This window comes from Monodelphis domestica, chromosome 5 (genome assembly GCF_027887165.1).
Source record: "Monodelphis domestica isolate mMonDom1 chromosome 5, mMonDom1.pri, whole genome shotgun sequence".
NCBI lineage: Eukaryota > Metazoa > Chordata > Mammalia > Didelphimorphia > Didelphidae > Monodelphis > Monodelphis domestica.
The window spans coordinates 146,700,166-146,719,353 of NC_077231.1; the positions used below are offsets into that span (position 1 = coordinate 146,700,166).

Here is a 19,188-nt window from a genome sequence, read left to right on the forward strand (position 1 = left end):
GTAATCTTAAGAAGGGAGGAGGAGGAACCTCCCATGCCAATGGGGTTCACATTCCAATAGACTATCAGTAAGAAATTTTCCAAGTATGAAATTTCCCAATGGTGAAATTTCCAACATTTATAAGTCTAAGAAATTTTAAGGTTTACACCTTCTTAGTAAACTGCAGGTCCCTTCCTATTGACTTTATTATAATATAAAATAAAAGCCCCTCATCTTTCAAAGATTTTCATAATCTGACCCCAGTCTATCCTCCCATCTTCTTATACTCTATGATATAGCCACCTTCCTCTACTTCTTCTCTCAAGAAACTGCCATCTCCTTTTTCATGCTGTCCCCTGTGACTGGAACTCTCTCCTTCGATACTTTTATATTTTAGTTTTCCTATCTTTCTTTGAGGCTAAATTCAAATCCTACCATCTACTGGAAGCCAGGCTGGAGAAGGAAATGGCAAAACTATTCCAGGATCTTTGCCACGAAAATCTCAAATGGGGTCATGAAGTTAGACACAACTAAAACACCTGAAAAGCAGTAACAAATGCAAAGCTTTTCCTGGTCTCTCCAGTGACTAGTGCCTTGCCCTCTGCAATGACCTTACATTTATTCTAGCTATCTTGTTAATATGCCTAAGTATTTACATGTTTTTCTCTGTCATTAGAATATAAGTTCCTTGAGAGCAGGGACTGTTTTGTCCTTCTTTATTTCCCCAGGGCTTAGCACACCCAATATCTGGCAGCTGCTTTTGTAGTAGTTTTAAATTGATTCCTTACTGTAGTGAAAATCTGGAGTCAGAACTACTGGTACAGTTGTTATCATAACAGACTAAAGTAATTTATCCTATGTCATTTTCACTTATGAGAGGATGCTTAAACAACTGTTCAGAAGAGTACAGGCTTGCTCCTACTTTAAGAAATCCCTATGTTTGAAAATTCAGAGAAAAACAACTGTTAATAGATGATGACTTTTTTCAAAAGAATTCTTCACTTTTACAAAGAATTTACTGATAGGTTTGCTTTAAGTAATACATTTTGCATTTAAAAGATGATTGAACATACATAATTGATTCATACAGAGCTTTTCAGAAATTCATTTATTTGGGGTAAAGGGTGGTACAGTAGGATTTTAAGTAAATGAAGTGCTTCTCCTCACAAATAACACATACCACTCATAATCTTTCTTATCTTCCCAATATACCTAAAAGCAAGAAGCAAACAAGAGGAAAAAAAATGAAAATAGGCAACTGTGGGAATGTTGCCTTCCTGTCTCTTTATTCATTGCCCAATACTTTTGATTCTTCTGAAACTTTATGTAGTATCATTTTTTTCTTGCTTCCTAAAAACTATATTGTGCTAGGGAGTTACAGAAAATCTATATGATATATGTATAAAGATATTTAAAAGGTAATTGCGTGCAATTTGAAAGAAATATTCTTTCCGTGGAATGTAGATTGACCTATTTGAGAACATAAAAGTGCACATAAGTTCACATTTTCTCTGGTAATATTTTAACATTTTGAACATTTATCCCTAATAGACCTCCACATTACATTTTGGTAAAGTGGTTTCATTTTCTTTAACAACCATTAATAGCTATTAGAGGTGAAAATAAGGCTTGATATAGATCATTAAAGTACACTTAAGTAATTTGTAATTGACAATTAAATCAGCATGGTAATACATTAGCATAAGTTTGATAGACCTTCCTTCTTAAAAGCACTGAGAAAAAGCCCCTTCCTAAGAACTCCATTGCAAACTATTGTTGTATGTTCATTGATCACAAAGCCCATATTGTTTCAGTGACTGTCCCTGATGATCATTTAAAAAGATTTTTGTGAGATTTTTGGTGCTGTAGAGAGGATTCAGATTCATCACACAAACACTGGATCCTCAGCAAAATATAGCATTAGACAAGCTCCTTTGTCAATCTTTGTCAATTCTATGAAATGTAAGATAAAGAGTTAAAGCTTCCTAGTTCTCACACCAGTGTTCCTCATTCTTTCACTCCTTTTTTCTTTGTCTCTCCACCCACCCACCCCCAGTGACCAATGAATGTACTCACAAAGCTTAGTTTAAACGTTACCATGACAATAGCTACACTGATGACATTCCCCATTCTTGTGCAGCCAATGGGCATTGACCTTATCCTGTCAAACCATGTAAGAGGCAATGAAGGCTATGTTGGCTTTGTGAAAATTGGACATTTTTATCTAGGACATTTTATTGAATTACCATATATTGAGCTTTAGGACTATATTTAAAGTAGCTACTGTATATTTCATGGTGGAGATCAAAAAACAGAAGTGCCAGCTGCATTTGAGAGGAAGCACTAATGTTTTATATACAAAGATTCTCATGTTGGACTTTTTAAAAAATCTCAGTGATCAGTAGTATTTACTTTGTGCTTTTTTGTCCATTTACTTTGCTAAAATATTATTTGAACAGTTGAGCAAAATAAGTATATTTTGAAGTTTTTTGTTTGTTATATTCAAAATATATTGCCCATATTTCCTATTCCAGAGCCTAAAGAAATCTAAAAGCTTAATTTCCATAAAATTTGCTAGAATCAGCAGTTGCTCAGAATACAAGTGCATTTTCTCTTCTCTTTTTTTGTAAGGTTCTTTTAAAACAGTCCTATTCAAGCTCTACAAGACTGTGGTTAGATCCAATGAAGGCTTATCTTCTCATTCTTTTTTGTATGTGATTAATAACAAGTTTCTTCCAAAATTTCTTAATTTGTGGATTTTGATTAGTTTTCACATGAAATATGACATACAGAAGGAGACTTTAAAACATGATAATATGTGACCTGAAAAGATTAGAAAGAAAAATTTGATGATTAAAATTGATTAGGTTTTTTTTTTAACCCAAGGAATGGGATCAAAATTAAGTTATAAGTATTATGTAGAGAGTTAACACAGAAAAATAGAATTAGGATGTGTCATCATATAATGACATAAATATTAGTCATCTTTTCACAATGTCATTATTTGATAGATCCAAGTTGATTTATAAAAGTCTATATGATATCGCGTGTGATAGGTACCATGTGAAAGTTATGGTCGAACAGAGTTGACCTTTCTGTGACTTAGTTCTCCTGTCTATGAAAAAGAATTCCATTTGCCCAAAAATTATTTCTGTGTTTGGTAGGAATGTTCAACAGATTCTTTGGAGAAAGGTGCAAATAAATGTTATTTTGTAATTTATCATTTCTATTCTTTTAGCAGCAAAGTATGTGCTGAGAATTTGTAACAGAGATTTAAGACTGCATGTAAAAAAAGGTAGCAAATGTGATTTGTGCACTCAAGAAATGTCACAAAAGACACAATCTCAGAAATAGAATGAATGTCTGAAGTTATCTAGTATGACCCACCTGTAAACAAGAAACTTCTTTACAAAATGTCTAACCTTTGCTTGAAGATGCCTAAGGAGGAAATTGATCACTCCTGAGAGAAATCATTCCACTTTGAGAGAACTATTTTATTTGAGAGAATTATTTTAAATTTATTTTTCATTTTATTTTTGAATTAAGAATCATGTATTTACTCTCCCCCCCCTGCCTCCACAAATTAAAGGAAAATAAATGAAAACCCCCTCTAACAACATGCACAACCAAGCAAAATCAATGCTCAAATTGTCCACGTTTCATTCTCTATCTGAAAGAAAGAGGGAAATGATAGATGTATACATACACATACACACACACACATACATACATACACACACAAAACAGCTCTTTTGGGAGTAGCAACGAATTGGAAACAGATGTCTGAACAAATTATGGTATATAAAAGTAATAAGAATACTTTTATGACTAATAAAAAGAAAGTTTCAGAGAAACCCTGGAAGAGTTGTATGAAATATGGCAAAGTGATATGAGCAGAACCAGGGGAAATGTTTATATAATAAAAACAACATTGAATAACTTTAATAAATTTTAAGGAAAATTGTTCTTAAATCAAACTTAAAATTCTCTCTATGCAACCTTCTTACTGTTCCTAGTTCACTATCTGGGACCTAGTAGAATGAAGCTTCCACTTCCACATCAGAATCCTTCAAATTTTTGAACACGTCTCCTCTACTCCTATCCCACAAGTCTTCTCTTCTCCAGGATAAATAATATAAATTAGAACCACCTCCTAGAATTCATTATTCCCATTAATCAGGATCTCCCTAGTATAGTCATGTGAGGAGACATACTCATTCAGTAACTGAATAAAATATTTAAGAGCAATAAATAGGTGGCAAATTAATGTAAAGAAGCTAATGTGTAGATCAGGTTAAGTTACGGAAAGATATTTTAGAGTTAATCTCAGAAAGTTACTTAAAGGTAATCAAATTAAATATTTAAATGAGCATTACATGATAGTTGATATGTTTCTTAGAAGTTATATTCGTTTACAGGACTATAAAGCCTCCTAATATCTAAAAACAACAGATAAAGTGGCTTTTTTTTTTTTTTGCTTCCCTCACAGAGTGTTGGGTCCTTGAGGGGCAAAGGGTCAAGAATCTCTTTTTGATTTTGCATCTTCCAGCAGCTAAATTTGTGCCTAATGCTTACTGGATATTTAATAATTGCTTGTGGAGTGATCAAATATAGAGATCTGAAGTTGCTTCATTTACTTTAAAATATTTCTTCAATAAGAATCAGGTATATTTTATCTAAATTAACACAAATTATGAATTGAGTACAAATTAAGAAAGTTATTTTTATAGTACGTTGTTATACAATTATTGGAAGTTACTTTTTTTTGCCACTACATTATGGTAAGACCCTGAATATATGCTGAGTAAAGGAAATGCTTTACACATGTAACATTTTTTAAAATAAATTTATTGATATAGTTTGGTTTTGTATTACATTTCCTAATAAACTTCCCACTGTGGGAACCTACATATTCCTACAAATATTAAGAAAGAGTCTAGCAAAACTAACCAATATAAAGGGGGAAACAGTACTTCAATAGTTCCCCACCTCTGCAAAAAGGAAGATGGTGAGAGAATGGAAGATGTCTTCTTGTATCTTTTCTTTGAGGTAAAGTTTGGATCATTAAAATTTCACAACATTCAATTTCAATTGTTGGGTTGAAATCCTATTTCCATTTTTTAAAAAGACAACATATATATTGTTTTCTTGGTTATGCTACTTTAACTTTGTATTCAATTCATATGTTTCTCCAAAGTTTTCTCTATTCATCATATTTTCTTATAGGACAGTAATATTCTAATAATAATGATAGCATGTTTATATGTTTAAGTAGTCCTTTGATCCCTTTGATAAGATGATTCTCCCTCAAGCCCATTTTTTTTCATACAAAATACCTTAACACCTCAGTTTATATAGTTTATTTTCAATAAGATTTAACTTTCTATGACTATATTTCAGTCATAAGTCATATGTAATCATAGCTACAGGGCCAAATGTACCTCATTGCTTTAAGACCCCTAGTTTACTATATTATCCAGATCCTACAAATTGGCACAAGTATTATTACTTCCCCTTTTGCTGGACTGTCTCTTATGCATTACAAAGTCTCTCTAATGCTCTTATTTCAATTTTATACTTACTATTATGTGTACTTAGCAGATGTGTATGAAGAAGTTCCACATACACCCCTTTTCATTTTTCAATTTACAACTCCCTTGCCCAAATCCACAAGTCTCTAGGTAAACCCATTCTTCATTTCTCTTACTAGATATATCATGTTTCTGGGAAAGAGCTATCATTTTTTTATCTTAAACCCTTATCCAGAAATCTAGTTCCTAGTCACTCATTGAAAGGGTTACAGACCAGAAAATTATTTTATTAAGCACAAAACTAAAACATTTCTTATATTCTAGGCAAACTAGAAGCAGGTGTGGTCTTTTAAATAGAAATTGAATATGGAAATATGAAAAATGAAATCAATCAGTGGACAAAGTTTTCTGGCTTATAAATTTATAGTATACTTTGGGTACCATGTTGAATGGTTGACTATTTTCCCAATGGGTTCATATATTCCCTTATAAAGTGATTTTGCAGATGTTGCACCATCCAGCAGGAATGGTGCCTCCATTTATAAAAATGAAAGTGAAATGCATTCAGGGCTAAGAGCATCTCTTTTGAGGTTCAGTCTCTGTTTTGTTTTTGTTTTTGTTTGTTTCTTCTTTCCCCCACCCACCCCAATGCAGTATTCCTTTTGAAGTTCAGAGTCAAGGCAGAGAGCATGATTTTGGTGGGTATAACTTTTGAATACATAAGAGAGCAGCTTTAATCTCAGGTTCTGATTGACACCAAACAAAAGTACAGAATATTTCTTTGTTCTCTTGCAAACGAAGGGATATATAGCTGTGAACAGAAGAGTGTGCTACATGTGTGTTGTGTTGTTTGTTCATTATGAAGCAGAAGGACTAGCAAATCCAGGAGAAGACCCTTAATGAACTTGGCAGTCTTCAAGTTGTCTCTCCTAAAGAGCAATTCTAATGACAGACTTATGACACATAATCTAAGAGAATGTGACACAGAAGCCGGAGTTTGGAGAGGACTGCCAGAGGAGACTCTGTTACAGCTCTGCAGAGTTGTTCCCTTAAAGTGAGCTGCCCTTTGCAGAGCATCTATGGCCAATCTGAGACACAGAAGAGTTAGAATATGTCGAGACCTTCAAGGGGACACCCGGAATTTCAACAAAGAGGGAGCAATGGGTCAAGGGGAAGATAGATGCCTTACCTGTCTCACTTCAGGTAACTGTTGTAGACAGACTACTTGAAGCAAGAAAAGGAAAAGACTCCTACATAATTGTCAGGATGTTAACTTCTCGAGGGTAGGTAGGTTGATTAGTTTAGACTTTATAGTGGGGCTGGGGGGCTTTTCTTCTCTGTAACAAGCACTACTACCGAAATGCATTAGCACTTTAAATGTCAGAGGTCCCCCAGAGACTTTAGAAGGAATAAGCGAGGAAATGGCATTCAGAGATCTTCTGTGTGGTCAAGTGTCACCCCAAACTTCTGCCAACCTAAAAATTGCCTATCATCCCCCCAAAAAATGGGACATGGGGTTGAAGGTGTGGGAAGGGGGTCACTGAACTAAGTTCCCTCTATGGAACCTTCTTGCTCAAAATCTATGATCTTATGACAGCCTTGTCATAATGCTCACAGAGCATTCTATACTGGCCTACTGACCTCTAACCTCTCTCTCTGCTCTGGGCCGTCCTGCAAGCCCAGGGCAGACTCACTTTGTGCACAGGGAGGAGCCCAAGATGGGATAAGGAGGCATGATGGGGCTCAGCTATGGAGTTCTGGCTAGTAAGACTCCAATTCCATATTTCACCCAATTCTTAGAAGGCTCTCAGTTACCTTGGGTCATCTGGTGCTCATGTACATATTCACAATGAGAACTAATGCAGTATGGACCTATCCATTGTAATAAAGGTTCATCCAAAAAAAAAAAACCAAACCATATCTAAGAAGGTTTTTTGTGGCTTTTTTTCCCCCTTCTCACAATCCAGCATTTCCTTCCAGGAGCTTGTGAGGCCCTATGGGGCTCATATCAGGCAAAACCCACAGTCACCTTCAACAGCTACTCTTGCTGTTGCTTTTATGAAATGTGAGCTGCAACCAGTCTGCTGAGGCAAGAAGCAGTTTTGCACATGTGGGTTTGTGCTTTATTGGTACTTTTCTACTCTGAAAGTCCTGTCGATGGCTCCCCAAAGCCCCTCCTGCAGTTTAAGCCCATTTCTTCTTGTTCTGCTATTAGTGGAGATGGGGAACAGCTGGTCACCTCTCTTATAACGGGGAGTGAATGGTGGAGTTACTCATGTAGCACTCAGAGAGCTAGCTAGCATCTCTAGAACCGATTGAATGTAATTTAATTTAATCAATAAACATTTATTAACTGCCTACTATGCACAAGCTGCTGCAAACAGTTTTTTAACCTAGGGATGGTCACTAATTGATTGACTGTCCTGTAGGATGACCCTGTAGATTTGATACTTTTCTAGAGAATGTGAGAAAATAGAACACTGCTATGTCAGGAAACTCAAACGACTTGGGGGCACATGACAGCACTTCAGACCAGACTCTTCCCAATTCTCCTCTGACTGTGGAGGGTACCAGGCTCAAACCCTGGGTGCCATCTTGGACTGCTTACACTCACCAATCCCACAGGTCCAGTCTGGTCTCAAATCTTGTCACTTTTCCCTCCACAGCATTTTTCTTTGTCTCCTATTCATCTTTCCACTCACAGAGCCACCACTCTAGATTAGTATCCTAATCACCTCTGACCTCCTCTCTAGTTTCCAGTTTTCTCATTCTTTATTCCCTTCTGTGTATCCTACAGAGAAAGCTAGGTGGTACAGTGGATGAAATACTGGGCCTGGAGTCAGGAAGACCCGAGTTCAAATGTGGACTCAGACACTTCCTAGCGGTGTGTTCCTGGGCAAGTCACTTAACTCCTTTTGCCTCCGTTTCCTCATCTATAAAATGAGCTGGAGAAGGAAATGGCAAACCGCTCCAGGGTCTTCACCAAGAAAATACCAAATGATGTCACAAAACTGGAATGACCCCCAGGAATTGATGCAGAGTGAAAGGAGTAGAACCAGGAGAACACTGTACACAGAGACTAATATACTGTAGTACAATCACGATAGTAATGGACTTCTCCATTAGTGGCAATGCAGTGATCATGAACAATTCAGAGGGACATATGAGAAAGAACACTATCCACATTCAGAGGAAAAACTGTGGGAGTAAAAACACTGAAGAAAAACAACTGCTTGATTACATGGGTCGAGGGGATATGGCTGGGGATGTAGACTCTAAATGATCATCCTAATGCAAGCATCAATAACATGGAAATAGGTTCTGATCAAGGGCACATGTAATACCCAGTGGAACTGTACATCGGCTACGGGAAGGGGTAGGGGGAAGGAAGGGAAAGAACACAACTCTTATAACCAAGGAAAAATGTTCTAAATTAAATATTAAATAAAATTAATTTTTTAAAAAAGCAAAGGATGAATGACCAAAAAAAAAATGTGAGGTCCCAAAGAGTCAGTCATGACTGAAACAATCGAACAACATGTATCCTGTGATCCTGCTAAACTGACCTGTTGGTTTTTCTTCACACCCAGTACTCCTCCTCCATCCAGGGCACCTTTGAACTGTCTGTCCCCCATGCCTGGGATGCACTCCCTACCTCTTCGTTTGCTGGGCTTCCTTCAAGACTCAGTGCACATTCACCTTCTGCCACCCTCCTGGGCTCCTTCCTGTCTGGGATGATCTCACATTGATTCTCTGTGTAACCCAGAGGTACCACACTTTGTGATTTGATTATTGTTTCCCACATTAGAACATGAGCTACTTGAGGGCAGGAACTCTGCTTTTTTGCCTTTCTCTGTATCCTCCGTGCTTGGCACAAGGCCTGGTGCCTTATAACTGCTTCATCCAGCTCATTGCCTGATCAATCCATTTAGTGGCCTTGCTGCAATGTTTCATTCACTTTCTCTACCTCACCAAGAACCTTATTGGGTACTTTCCTCTGTTCTGATTTGTTCTACTGGATAAATTAGCCCTGGCAGCTCCTCCACTGACTTCCCACTCACTGCCTAGCCCTTAACACTCTTCTGCATTGGAACCAATACACAGTATTGATTCTAAGATGGAAGAGAAAGGTTTAAAAACAAACTAAACTAAATGAATAAATAAAGGGACCCCTTGAAGGGTCCTAGGAAATCTAAGCCAAGAATGAGGAGGGAGAACATCCCAGACATGGGAGGCAACCTGTGCAAACATAGGAGATGGGAAATAGAATATCATATTTCTTGTTGAATAATCACTTATTCAACAAATATTTACTGTGCATCTCTACATGTACTGCACATGGGCAAAGTTCTGTCTCCATAGGACACAAAGAAGAGTGAAGACATCTATCCTCTTTTGAAACTTACAGTCTAGTCAGAGGGATGGGGCCATTGTTTTCCTAGGTGTGTGTATGCCTTAGTAGAAGCTCCCTATGGACAAAGATAATGCTAGGACTCGTATTACTTCTTTCAGTCCCACAGTATCCTGTCCAGGGTTACATGTGTGATAATACTAATTTCATGATCATTGGTTGATTGATTTTATTTAAAATCACATGGCACAAAAAAGCACCCCATCAAGACTAGCCTTCCTGCATATGACTAGCCCACTCAGATTGTGATGATAGTGTTTTAATTTTCATTCCATAACAATTTTATAATTCTTCACCTACTTGGAACATTACCTTTTTTCTTTAGATAAGGTGCAGCTTTCCACTGGATTATATACAAAATGCAAAAGCAGATCTGGGGGTTCTTAAGATGGATTTGGTCAAGGGCAGATAACTGTCTGCTTGAGGCTAGACCTTCTCCTCTTGCATCTTGGTGCCATTATCTCTGTTGGTCTTTATAAAGGCCAAGCTATCATGAACCTGAGAGAGACTTTCTAAGTAGATTCCTCAATCTAGCTATGTAAATAGATGTTGTTCAGTAATTCAGTCATGTTCCACTTTTTGTGACCCCCTGAATCCCAGAATACCAATACTGTCCGTAGTGTTTTCTTGGTAAGAATCCTGGAGTGGTTTGCCATTTCCTTCTCCAGTGGATTAACACAGAAGTTAAGTGACTTAGCTAGGGTCACCGAGACAGCAAGTATCTGAGGCTGGATTTGAACCTATTAGGTCTTCCTAACTCCAGACCTGCAATCTGTCCACTGAGCCACCTAACCACCCTTAATCACACACAATTAAAAAACAATCTACATAAAAATAATAAGAATAGAGATGTTAAAAAAGAATTTATTGCTCAGTAAGTTTAATTGAAGATTCTGGTCCTTTTGCTTCAAAATAAAAATCAATGTTAATGCAGGAACGGCTTTTAAAGAACATATGTGGAGGCAAATGTGTTTTGGTTTGTGATAGCATGCAGGGGGGGAATTAATAGGTAGTGTCATTTTCAGTCAATAGCAGGCGATCTCCGATCAGGGCAAAGCCAAGCAATTAGTGCCTAAAAGTGCAGAGCAAGGGAAGCAGTGAATGGAAAGGAAGTGGAGGGACTACCCTAAACAGGTGATTAGGCTTAATGAGCAGTAAAAATCTATGAGGCAAAAAAGGGCCTGTCCCCGAGAATGAATGAGGCAAAACTGTACCCTCTGCAGAACCAGCCTCCTTTTCCAGGGCCACTTGTGCCCCGAAACTCAAGATTCTGCTTGGATATTCCCCAAGTTGCTCTGCCACCACTTACCATTAAGCCCCTCCAGAGACAAATGGCCCAATAACTGGAATGGTCCTGCCCACTCCGCTCAGCCCCCACAAGGCTCCCACCCACGGTCCCCACAAGACAGATATCCAGGACATTGTCCCTGTTTGTGTGTGGGCTGTCCAGAGTGAGAGAGTGGGGCTTCCAAAGTTACACAGTGGCTCCCATTGTTGTTCCTAATGGTGTAAGGGCTGGGTCTGTGGGATTTACTCAGAAATGGCGGCATGTCAGAGGGGCTTCCCAGTCACTCCCAAGTGGAGCTGATTCTTGTTTGGAAGATGAGCGTTTACACCCCAGAAACCACCTAGTACCACAAATAAGGGCTTGATTTATTGTGTTACTGGTTTTCTAGACTTTAAGTGATGGGGGAAAATGAAATAATGAATATTCAATTAAAAAATATTTCCTCCCTATAGACATTTCTTTCTGACTATGTATATAGAGAGCTGGGTCTCGAGTTAGGAAGACCTGAGTTTAAATCTGGCCTCATACACTTCCTAGCTGTGTGACCCTGGGCAAATCATTGTTTACCTCAGTTTCCACATCTGTAAAATAAGCTGAAGAAAGAAAAGGCAAACTAGTCCTGTGTCTTTGCCAGGAAAACTCCAAATGGGTTCACAAAGAGTTGGACATGATTGAAATGACTGAACAATAAGAGCCTATATATGTGTGTGTATATATATATATATGCACAAATGTGTCAATATATCTCAGTATACACATCTATATATTTAGACAGACATGCAGAGAGATGTATAGATTAGATAGATGGACAGATAGACAGACAGATGTATCTCCCCCAACCCAAAGCTGGTTGTAAAATATTTACCAGCATACCCTTGCCTAGAAATGAATGTGTTCTAAGAAAATGGAGTCTTTAATGTGCCTGATCCTTGAGAGATCTTTTTGCAATGTTTTTAGCACCAGCTTGTGCCCCTGAATACCTGTGGTGTCTGAGTCAGAGGAGTCCTGGTTCTGTTAATTTTTTTCTTTTGAACAAACACTTACTGGGTGCTTATTATGTGCAAGACACTGTGCTACCAGGAATACCAATATTTAAAAAACAAAAACAAAAACAGCTCTTCTCATTGAGGATTTTAACATCATTTGAAGGAGGGCAGGAAAACCACATATATGCAGATAAATGAATAAGCATATAAATTCAATAAAATCTATTTGGGAGGAAAACACTGACAATTAGGGAAGATAAAGAAAGGCCAATCATATAGCATTTAAAGTGACCTGTTGGAGCCAGGCCCAGAGACAGCAAGTCCTGGGTTCAAATATGGATTTAGATACTTCCTAACTGTGTTACTCTGGGCAATCACCTATTGCCTAGCCTTTACCACTCTTCTGCCTCTGCAAAAATACACAGTATTGATTCCAAGATGGAAAATAAGGGTTTAAAAAAATGAAGAAATAACATTTTAAAAAAAGACATCCCAGGCATGGAAGACAACCTGTGCAAACATAGGGAGATGGTGGATAGAGAGACTATGATATGGAGAACAGCAAGTGGATCCGTTTGCCTGGAACACAGAGTACTTGGGGGTGAGCAATGTGAAATCAGTCTGGAAAATAGGAGCCAGATTGTGAGTGGACTTAAATAGGATTCCTAATTTGGGGCAGGTGTATGGAAGATGGATCAGGGACAGGGGGTAGGCAAGGAGACTATGTAGGAGGTTATTGCAGTCGTCCAATTCAAAAGTGATAAGAGGCCTGAACAAGGAGAGTGGACGTGTAAAGGGTGACTTGAAAGCAATTCAGCAAGATTTGGCAGCTGATTGGAAATGGAGGAAGGAGGTGAGAGAAAGTGAAAAATAAAGGAATGAGTCTGAGATTGCAAACCCGGGGGGCTGGAGGGCTGGTTGTGTTCTGAACAACCAGGGATGTTAAGAGGAAGAGTCATTTTAGGGTGAAAGACAGCGAATTCTGTTTGGGATGTGCTGGGTTTGAAATGTCTGCAGCCTATTCAGTTGAGTAGGCAGTTGACAATGTTGGACTAGGACTCTGAACAAAGAGGAGAATTGGATATGAAGGACTGAAAGTCATCTGCAAAAAGATGGCTATCTGGAGCAACTGGCTAGAGATCTTAGGTTCAAATGTGGCCTCAGACACTTCCTAACTGTGTGACCTTGGGCAAGTCACTTAATCCACATTGCCTAACTCTTACCATTTTTCTACCTTAGGACCAATAGACAGTCTTGATTTCAAGACAGAAGGTAAGGGTTTAAAATTAAAAAGAAAAATAAAAATAAAAAAACCTTTGATCCAGATCAACAGTTTGGGTTAATTGCAGTTTTGATGTGGAAAAATAGTTTGTAAATCTTTTAGGACTTTCCAAAGTCAAGTCTTTTCTTTTACCAATTAGCCACATTTACCACCTAGCCACCCATTTCGTGCTGGAAGTCTTTTCAGTCTTTTAAGTTATTTTTAACTTATCTATCTCAGTTCTTTAAATGTTAGCTCTTTACTCTGGTGTCAGAAGCCTTTATTACTCTTACTCTTCTTAATAATGTGTCTGTATTTTATCCAGTGCCCATCTTCAAGTCTCTTCAGAGAATTGCAAGTACTTTGGGGCTTAATGTTTATATCTATTTAAGTATTGATATGGCACTTGATAATTGTAGAGTGCCTCACAGCTATTCTCCTTAATTATTCATCTAAGGACACCCTACTTAGCCTAGTTAGTGGTCCTATTTTGTAGAAGCTTGAGCACTGAGAACTTCTGTTGCGTTTCAGACTGGTGATATCCTCGGTGTAATGAACTCCCTATGAGGAAATCCCCTTTGCCAGTCCTGTTCAGCCATCCACTCTACAGCTTGTTATCGTCGAGTCATTGAGTTACATCAGTGGCATCTAATTCCTGGCCCCATTTGGAGTTTTCTTGACAAAGAAACTGGAGAAGTTTGCCATTGACTTCTCCAGCTCTTATGATAGATAAGGAAACTGAGGCAAATAGGGTGGAGCAACTTGGCCTGTGTCACACAAGCTAGTTGGTATCTGAGGCCAGATTTGAGGACCTTCACTCTGTGCTGCCTGGCTTCCCCTTGTACAGTGAATTTCTAAGGGTCTCATAGAAGCAGGGGTGGTACTAAAGGCAGGACTTAACATGTAGGCCTTTTAATTCTGGGATGTGCTCTCTATCTGCAGAGCACCTTGCCTTCTTAACTCACTGGGAGCTGAAGCGAGTTAAATTCCTCTCCCACAGCTCTCAGAGAGCATTGAGTTTGTGCTCCCTCACTGAGCTGGCTGTCCCCATGCCACCTCCCATTTCTTACCTGTGACTTGAAGACGATTACTGACCAATCACACAGAAACGGCTCCTGTTACAGAGAATCTCAGATTGCCATCAGGCCATTCTTTACTCTCTCAGTTGAGTTTGGGCTGTTTTAAACCAGCTGTAAGTTTTATGTTTCAGTTAGTGATTTGTGGTAGCTCCAGCCTCTTCTCCCTCTCCCTCCCCCACCCCCCAAAGTAGAAGGGAGCCTTTGAAAAGTACCTAAGGCCATGATTTAATGGAACTCCATTTAGTTTCTGGTCCCCCTGTAATTCCAACCAAGTCTTTACTTGCTGGACTCTGGTTGTTTGACTGTGGATCAGGCAGACAAGTTTGGGATCTAGGGCATCTAATCATCTCATCCTACAATCAAATTCTAGACAGAAATCCTTCAGTTATAAACTTTGAGTATCAGTTACATACTTAGGAACCCTCTAAAGGCTTTTTCAGCAGTCAGGCATTTTTAAAAATAGTTTCTTAATTAAAGATAGCAATGCTAGTTATTCAAAAGCTCTAGTTGAAGAGGTTTCATGTCCAGATACTTTTAGGAGAGAAGGTCTACTCTACTAGAGAGAGACTTCTGAAGTCCTCACGATGAGAAACAATTTATACAATCACATTCTATTTCCCAGAAAACTGAGTATTATATTGTTGCATTGAAATATCATGTTATCTGCCTACATTTTGCAATACAAACTTAAAAATACAAAAGCTTGGGGCAGAGAGGTGGCTCCATGGCTAGAGAGTCAGGCCTAGAGATTGAAAATCCTTGGTTCAAATCTGGCCTTGGACACTTTCTAGAAAGGTGACCCTGGGCAAGTCACTTAATCCTCATTGCCTATCCCTTCCTGCTCTTCTATTTTATTTTATTTTATTTTTTAAACCCTTACCTTCCATCTTGGAGTCAATACTATGTATTGGATTCAAGGCAGAAGAGTGGTAAGGACTAGGCAATGGGGGTCAAGTGACTTGCCCAGAGTCACACAGCTGGGAAGTGCCTGAGGCCAGATTTGAACTTAGGACCTCCCATCTCTAGGTCTGACTCTCAATCCACTGAGCTACCCAGCTGCCCCCTGCTCTTCTATTTTAAACCAACACTTAATATTAATTCTAAGATGGAGCATAAGGGTTTAAAATATACACATATACAATATCTGGAGGAACTAAATAAAATCAGTAAGATTAATTTTTCATCCAGAATTTTCAGAGGCTATTCCAGAACTTTGTTAAACTCATATAAACTCATACTCATACTTTGTTAAAGTACATATAAATTGCAAATAATAATAATAATACAAATTGAACAGATGATAGATTTTGGTACAACCACGTACATTACTATGGTCCATTTGGTAATATAGTATTATTTTTCACTTAAATCCAGGATATATTTTCTTTCATCTAATCTTAAGGACTTTTATCTGTATGGAACATCAACTGCTACAATAGCCCTAAATGATTTATTTCTTTTTTTAAAATTTTGCTTAGCTTAGAATCTGTACATAGTTGGCACTTAATAAATATTTATTGAATTTATTGAATAAAATTTAATTTCCAGGTGATTTTTTTTTGAGAACTGTGAATTTTAGTTTTACTCCACCCTGCTTAGTCTTTCGAATTCTAGCAAACAGGAATGTATACACCCCCACTTAAGGATTAAGTGAAGGGGAAGAAGGTCTAGCTTGTGCTAGCTAGCAAGTAACAAATCAGAAATAATTGACTGACCCCCTGGGCTGTCCTAAGCCAAGTTTAAGCCACCATTGGTACATGTAAGACACAGGAAGTGATATAAAGAACTGCCTTTATATTTCATGTGACTTCCTGTGAGAGGGCTTTTTGTGGACTTGGCCACAGAACTCGACCCTGGAGGAGCTCAGCATGAGACCTCAGACTGCTTTCCTTTTAGACAGTCATTTGGTGATTGATAAGACTTACTCCCCTTTTCCTTGGCTTTCTGGAGAGGCCCAGCCTATTGGGAAAGGCCTCTGAACTCCTACCTGGCTCAGACAGGCCAGAGAAGATTTTTTCCTTCTCTCCATTTCAGATTCTTCATCTTTAAAAGGAATGGCCTGGACTTCCTGGTTTCCAAAATCCCTTCTAACTCTAAATCTATGATAGTTAGGTAGGGGATCTTGATTCATGTTGGAGAATCACAAGGAAATCACACCATCATCTTCAAATATTGAGTGTCTAGATATGCCCCATATTAATACTGTCTGCCTCCATACATATACCATTTTCATGGATCATCACTTGCCCTATAATTTATCTTCCACTATTCTCACAAGGAAACATAGAATACAAGATCATACAAGACATCCCGTTTTCTAGTTTATTTTTAAAACTTAAGGGACTGGAAGAGAGTCAAAGTTTAGAGAAACTAAGATAACCTTCAGGAAGCCTACTGTCAGACAATAACAAGCAACATTTATACTAGTTTCTAGTTTACCATTTGACAGTACTTTACAATTATTATATCATCTGGCTCTTGTAACAGCCCTGGGATATATGTGCTATTATTACCCACATTAAACAGATAAGGAAACATAGGCAGAGATGAAGCATCTTGTCCAGGGTCACCCTGTTCATGTTTGAGGCTGAATTTGAACCCAGAGTTTCCTGACTCCAGGCTGGTGGTGCTCTGTCCCCTGCACCACCCATATCCCCAAATTTGGAGATTGTTCACTAATTCAGATAAGACATAGCATTACATGATCTATTTTTTTTTCCTTTTTGATCCAGACTAGTGATTTTATTGGTATAGAGAATTATTTATATCTAATATATATGTATATACATACACGTATGTATGTATATGTATACATCTATGTATTGTGTATACATCTATGTATGTATATAAACATCTTCATTTCAAACTCCTGAGGTGTTTTAAAACAGGGAGCATTCCTGGTCCCATTTAACTACTGGGAAAAGCAGTGGTACCAAGAAAATAAGTGGTTTCTGCTTAGGTGTTCACTTCCATTCACTAATGAAATAAAGATAAGACCCCTTGTCTCTCTAAGCTTTCTCTATATTGACTACTCATTTATACAGTGTTTTTACAGTGATATAATCACACCTTCTATTTTTCCATAATTCCTTTACTTTGAAAAGATAAACCATTTTCATTCATTCTTACAGATCCCAGAAAAATGAAAAACCATTATCTTAGGGGCAAAGAATCTCATCTTTTTGTTTGCCCTTGGCTAATATATTTACAATGTATATATCCTGATAAATTGAAATATCCATCTTTGAAAAAGACCATAGAAATTACTCTTTGCTTATTCAAACGGCCATTTTGATATGTTAAGACTGTCATGAACCTTGAGAGCTAGAACGCTCATAGAGGTTGTGGAATCTATTACTCTCATTTCATAAATGTGGAAATTTAGACCCAGTGCAATGAAGGGCTTTGCTCAAAGTCATGTAGTCAGTTACTGGCAGAACAGGAGCTAGCCTTGAGTTCTCATGTCCTTTTCAGTCTTGGCAAAGAGCAACTGATGCCATTTGGGGTGATTTTCATATGACAACTCCAAATGGGAATGAAAAGTACCCATGTGCTCTAGAAACCCCATTGTATTTGCTTGGTTAGGTTCACTTGAACTTGGCTCACACTTAGAGGATTTTTGGAATCCATGGTGGTAAAGAATTTCTAAAGTTCCAAAGTTTTTCTCCTCTGATTCCTTCCCTATAATAAGAATGATGGATCCTGACCTTGTCACCTTCCCTGCTAGGACAAGACCACAAGAACAGATGATTCTAGCTGTGAATTCAATGTAACTGAAAGAGAATAAGGCTACAATCTTTCAAAGTGGGCAGATCTATCCAGGTCTCACATCAATAATCTGTGATGTTTGCTGTTAATTTATAGAATAAATAAAATATAACCCTTCCATTCTCATCCTATCAGATGGGATAAAAAGAAGATAATTTATTTTTTTTAACTTCTTTTAGTTTCTTATCCTCTTCCCCACCTTCTCCATTTTCAGGTGGTAATTAGGAATACTAATGCCAACCAGGCAAAAGTGAACGCAAACAAGACCCCTATAGGCAGCACAGTGCATTAATGTAAAAATATGCCCAGACAACATAACTTGTCAGAGAGGATTATTTCTACTTAGTGGATCTGCAGGGGCCCCTTTGCTCCACCATTCAGCATTTGACTAAGGTTGGGGGTGGGAAAAGCGAAGTGGGGGAGGGAGGGGGAAAAAGAGAGAGAGAGAGAGAGAGAGAGAGAGAGAGAGAGAGAGAGAGAGAGAGAGAGAGAGAGAGAGAGAGAGAGACCATTAGTGAACAGCTAGTGTGGCATTGATGTTTGAGCGCACTTCTGAACTGGCTTTTGTTGAGAGTATCGGTGTAGAAAGCATGCGCTGTCCCAAATCCGCTGTTACTATGAGAAATGAGGAGCTGCTTTTAAGGTATGTTGTCATCTCCTTTGTTTTTAATGTATGCTTTCCAGTTGCCAGGGCTGGCTGTGACAATAACTATTCTCTGAATCAAATTGCTTCTCTGTTGAGAGAGAGAGAGAGAGAGAGAGAGAGAGAGAGAGAGAGAGAGAGAGAGAGAGAGAGAGAGAGAGAGAGAGAGAGAGAGAGAGAGAGAGAGAAATTGAAAGAAAGAGGGAGAAAGGAGATTGCTATGTGCAAGTAATATTTGTACT

General features: G+C 38.2%; 1 protein-coding gene across 20 annotated transcripts in view; it reads left to right on the forward strand.

Moving 5' to 3' along the window:
- The window catches only part of CELF2 (CUGBP Elav-like family member 2), a 969,858-nt gene that overhangs the window by 569,809 nt on the left and 380,861 nt on the right, over nt 1-19,188 (forward strand). For 6 of the 20 annotated variants that reach the window (XM_056800794.1, XM_056800793.1, XM_056800798.1 and 3 more), the window contains exon 1: nt 18,798-18,946. The exons of 7 other annotated variants lie outside the window; for them this stretch is intronic. In XM_056800794.1, coding sequence (XP_056656772.1) covers nt 18,840-18,946 — 107 coding nt within the window. In that variant the 5' untranslated portion in view covers nt 18,798-18,839. Of the gene's footprint in view, nt 1-18,632; nt 18,947-19,188 lie in introns of those variants that run through there. 7 more of the 20 variants (XM_056800792.1, XM_056800824.1, XM_056800829.1 and 4 more) reach the window with 4 other exon arrangements.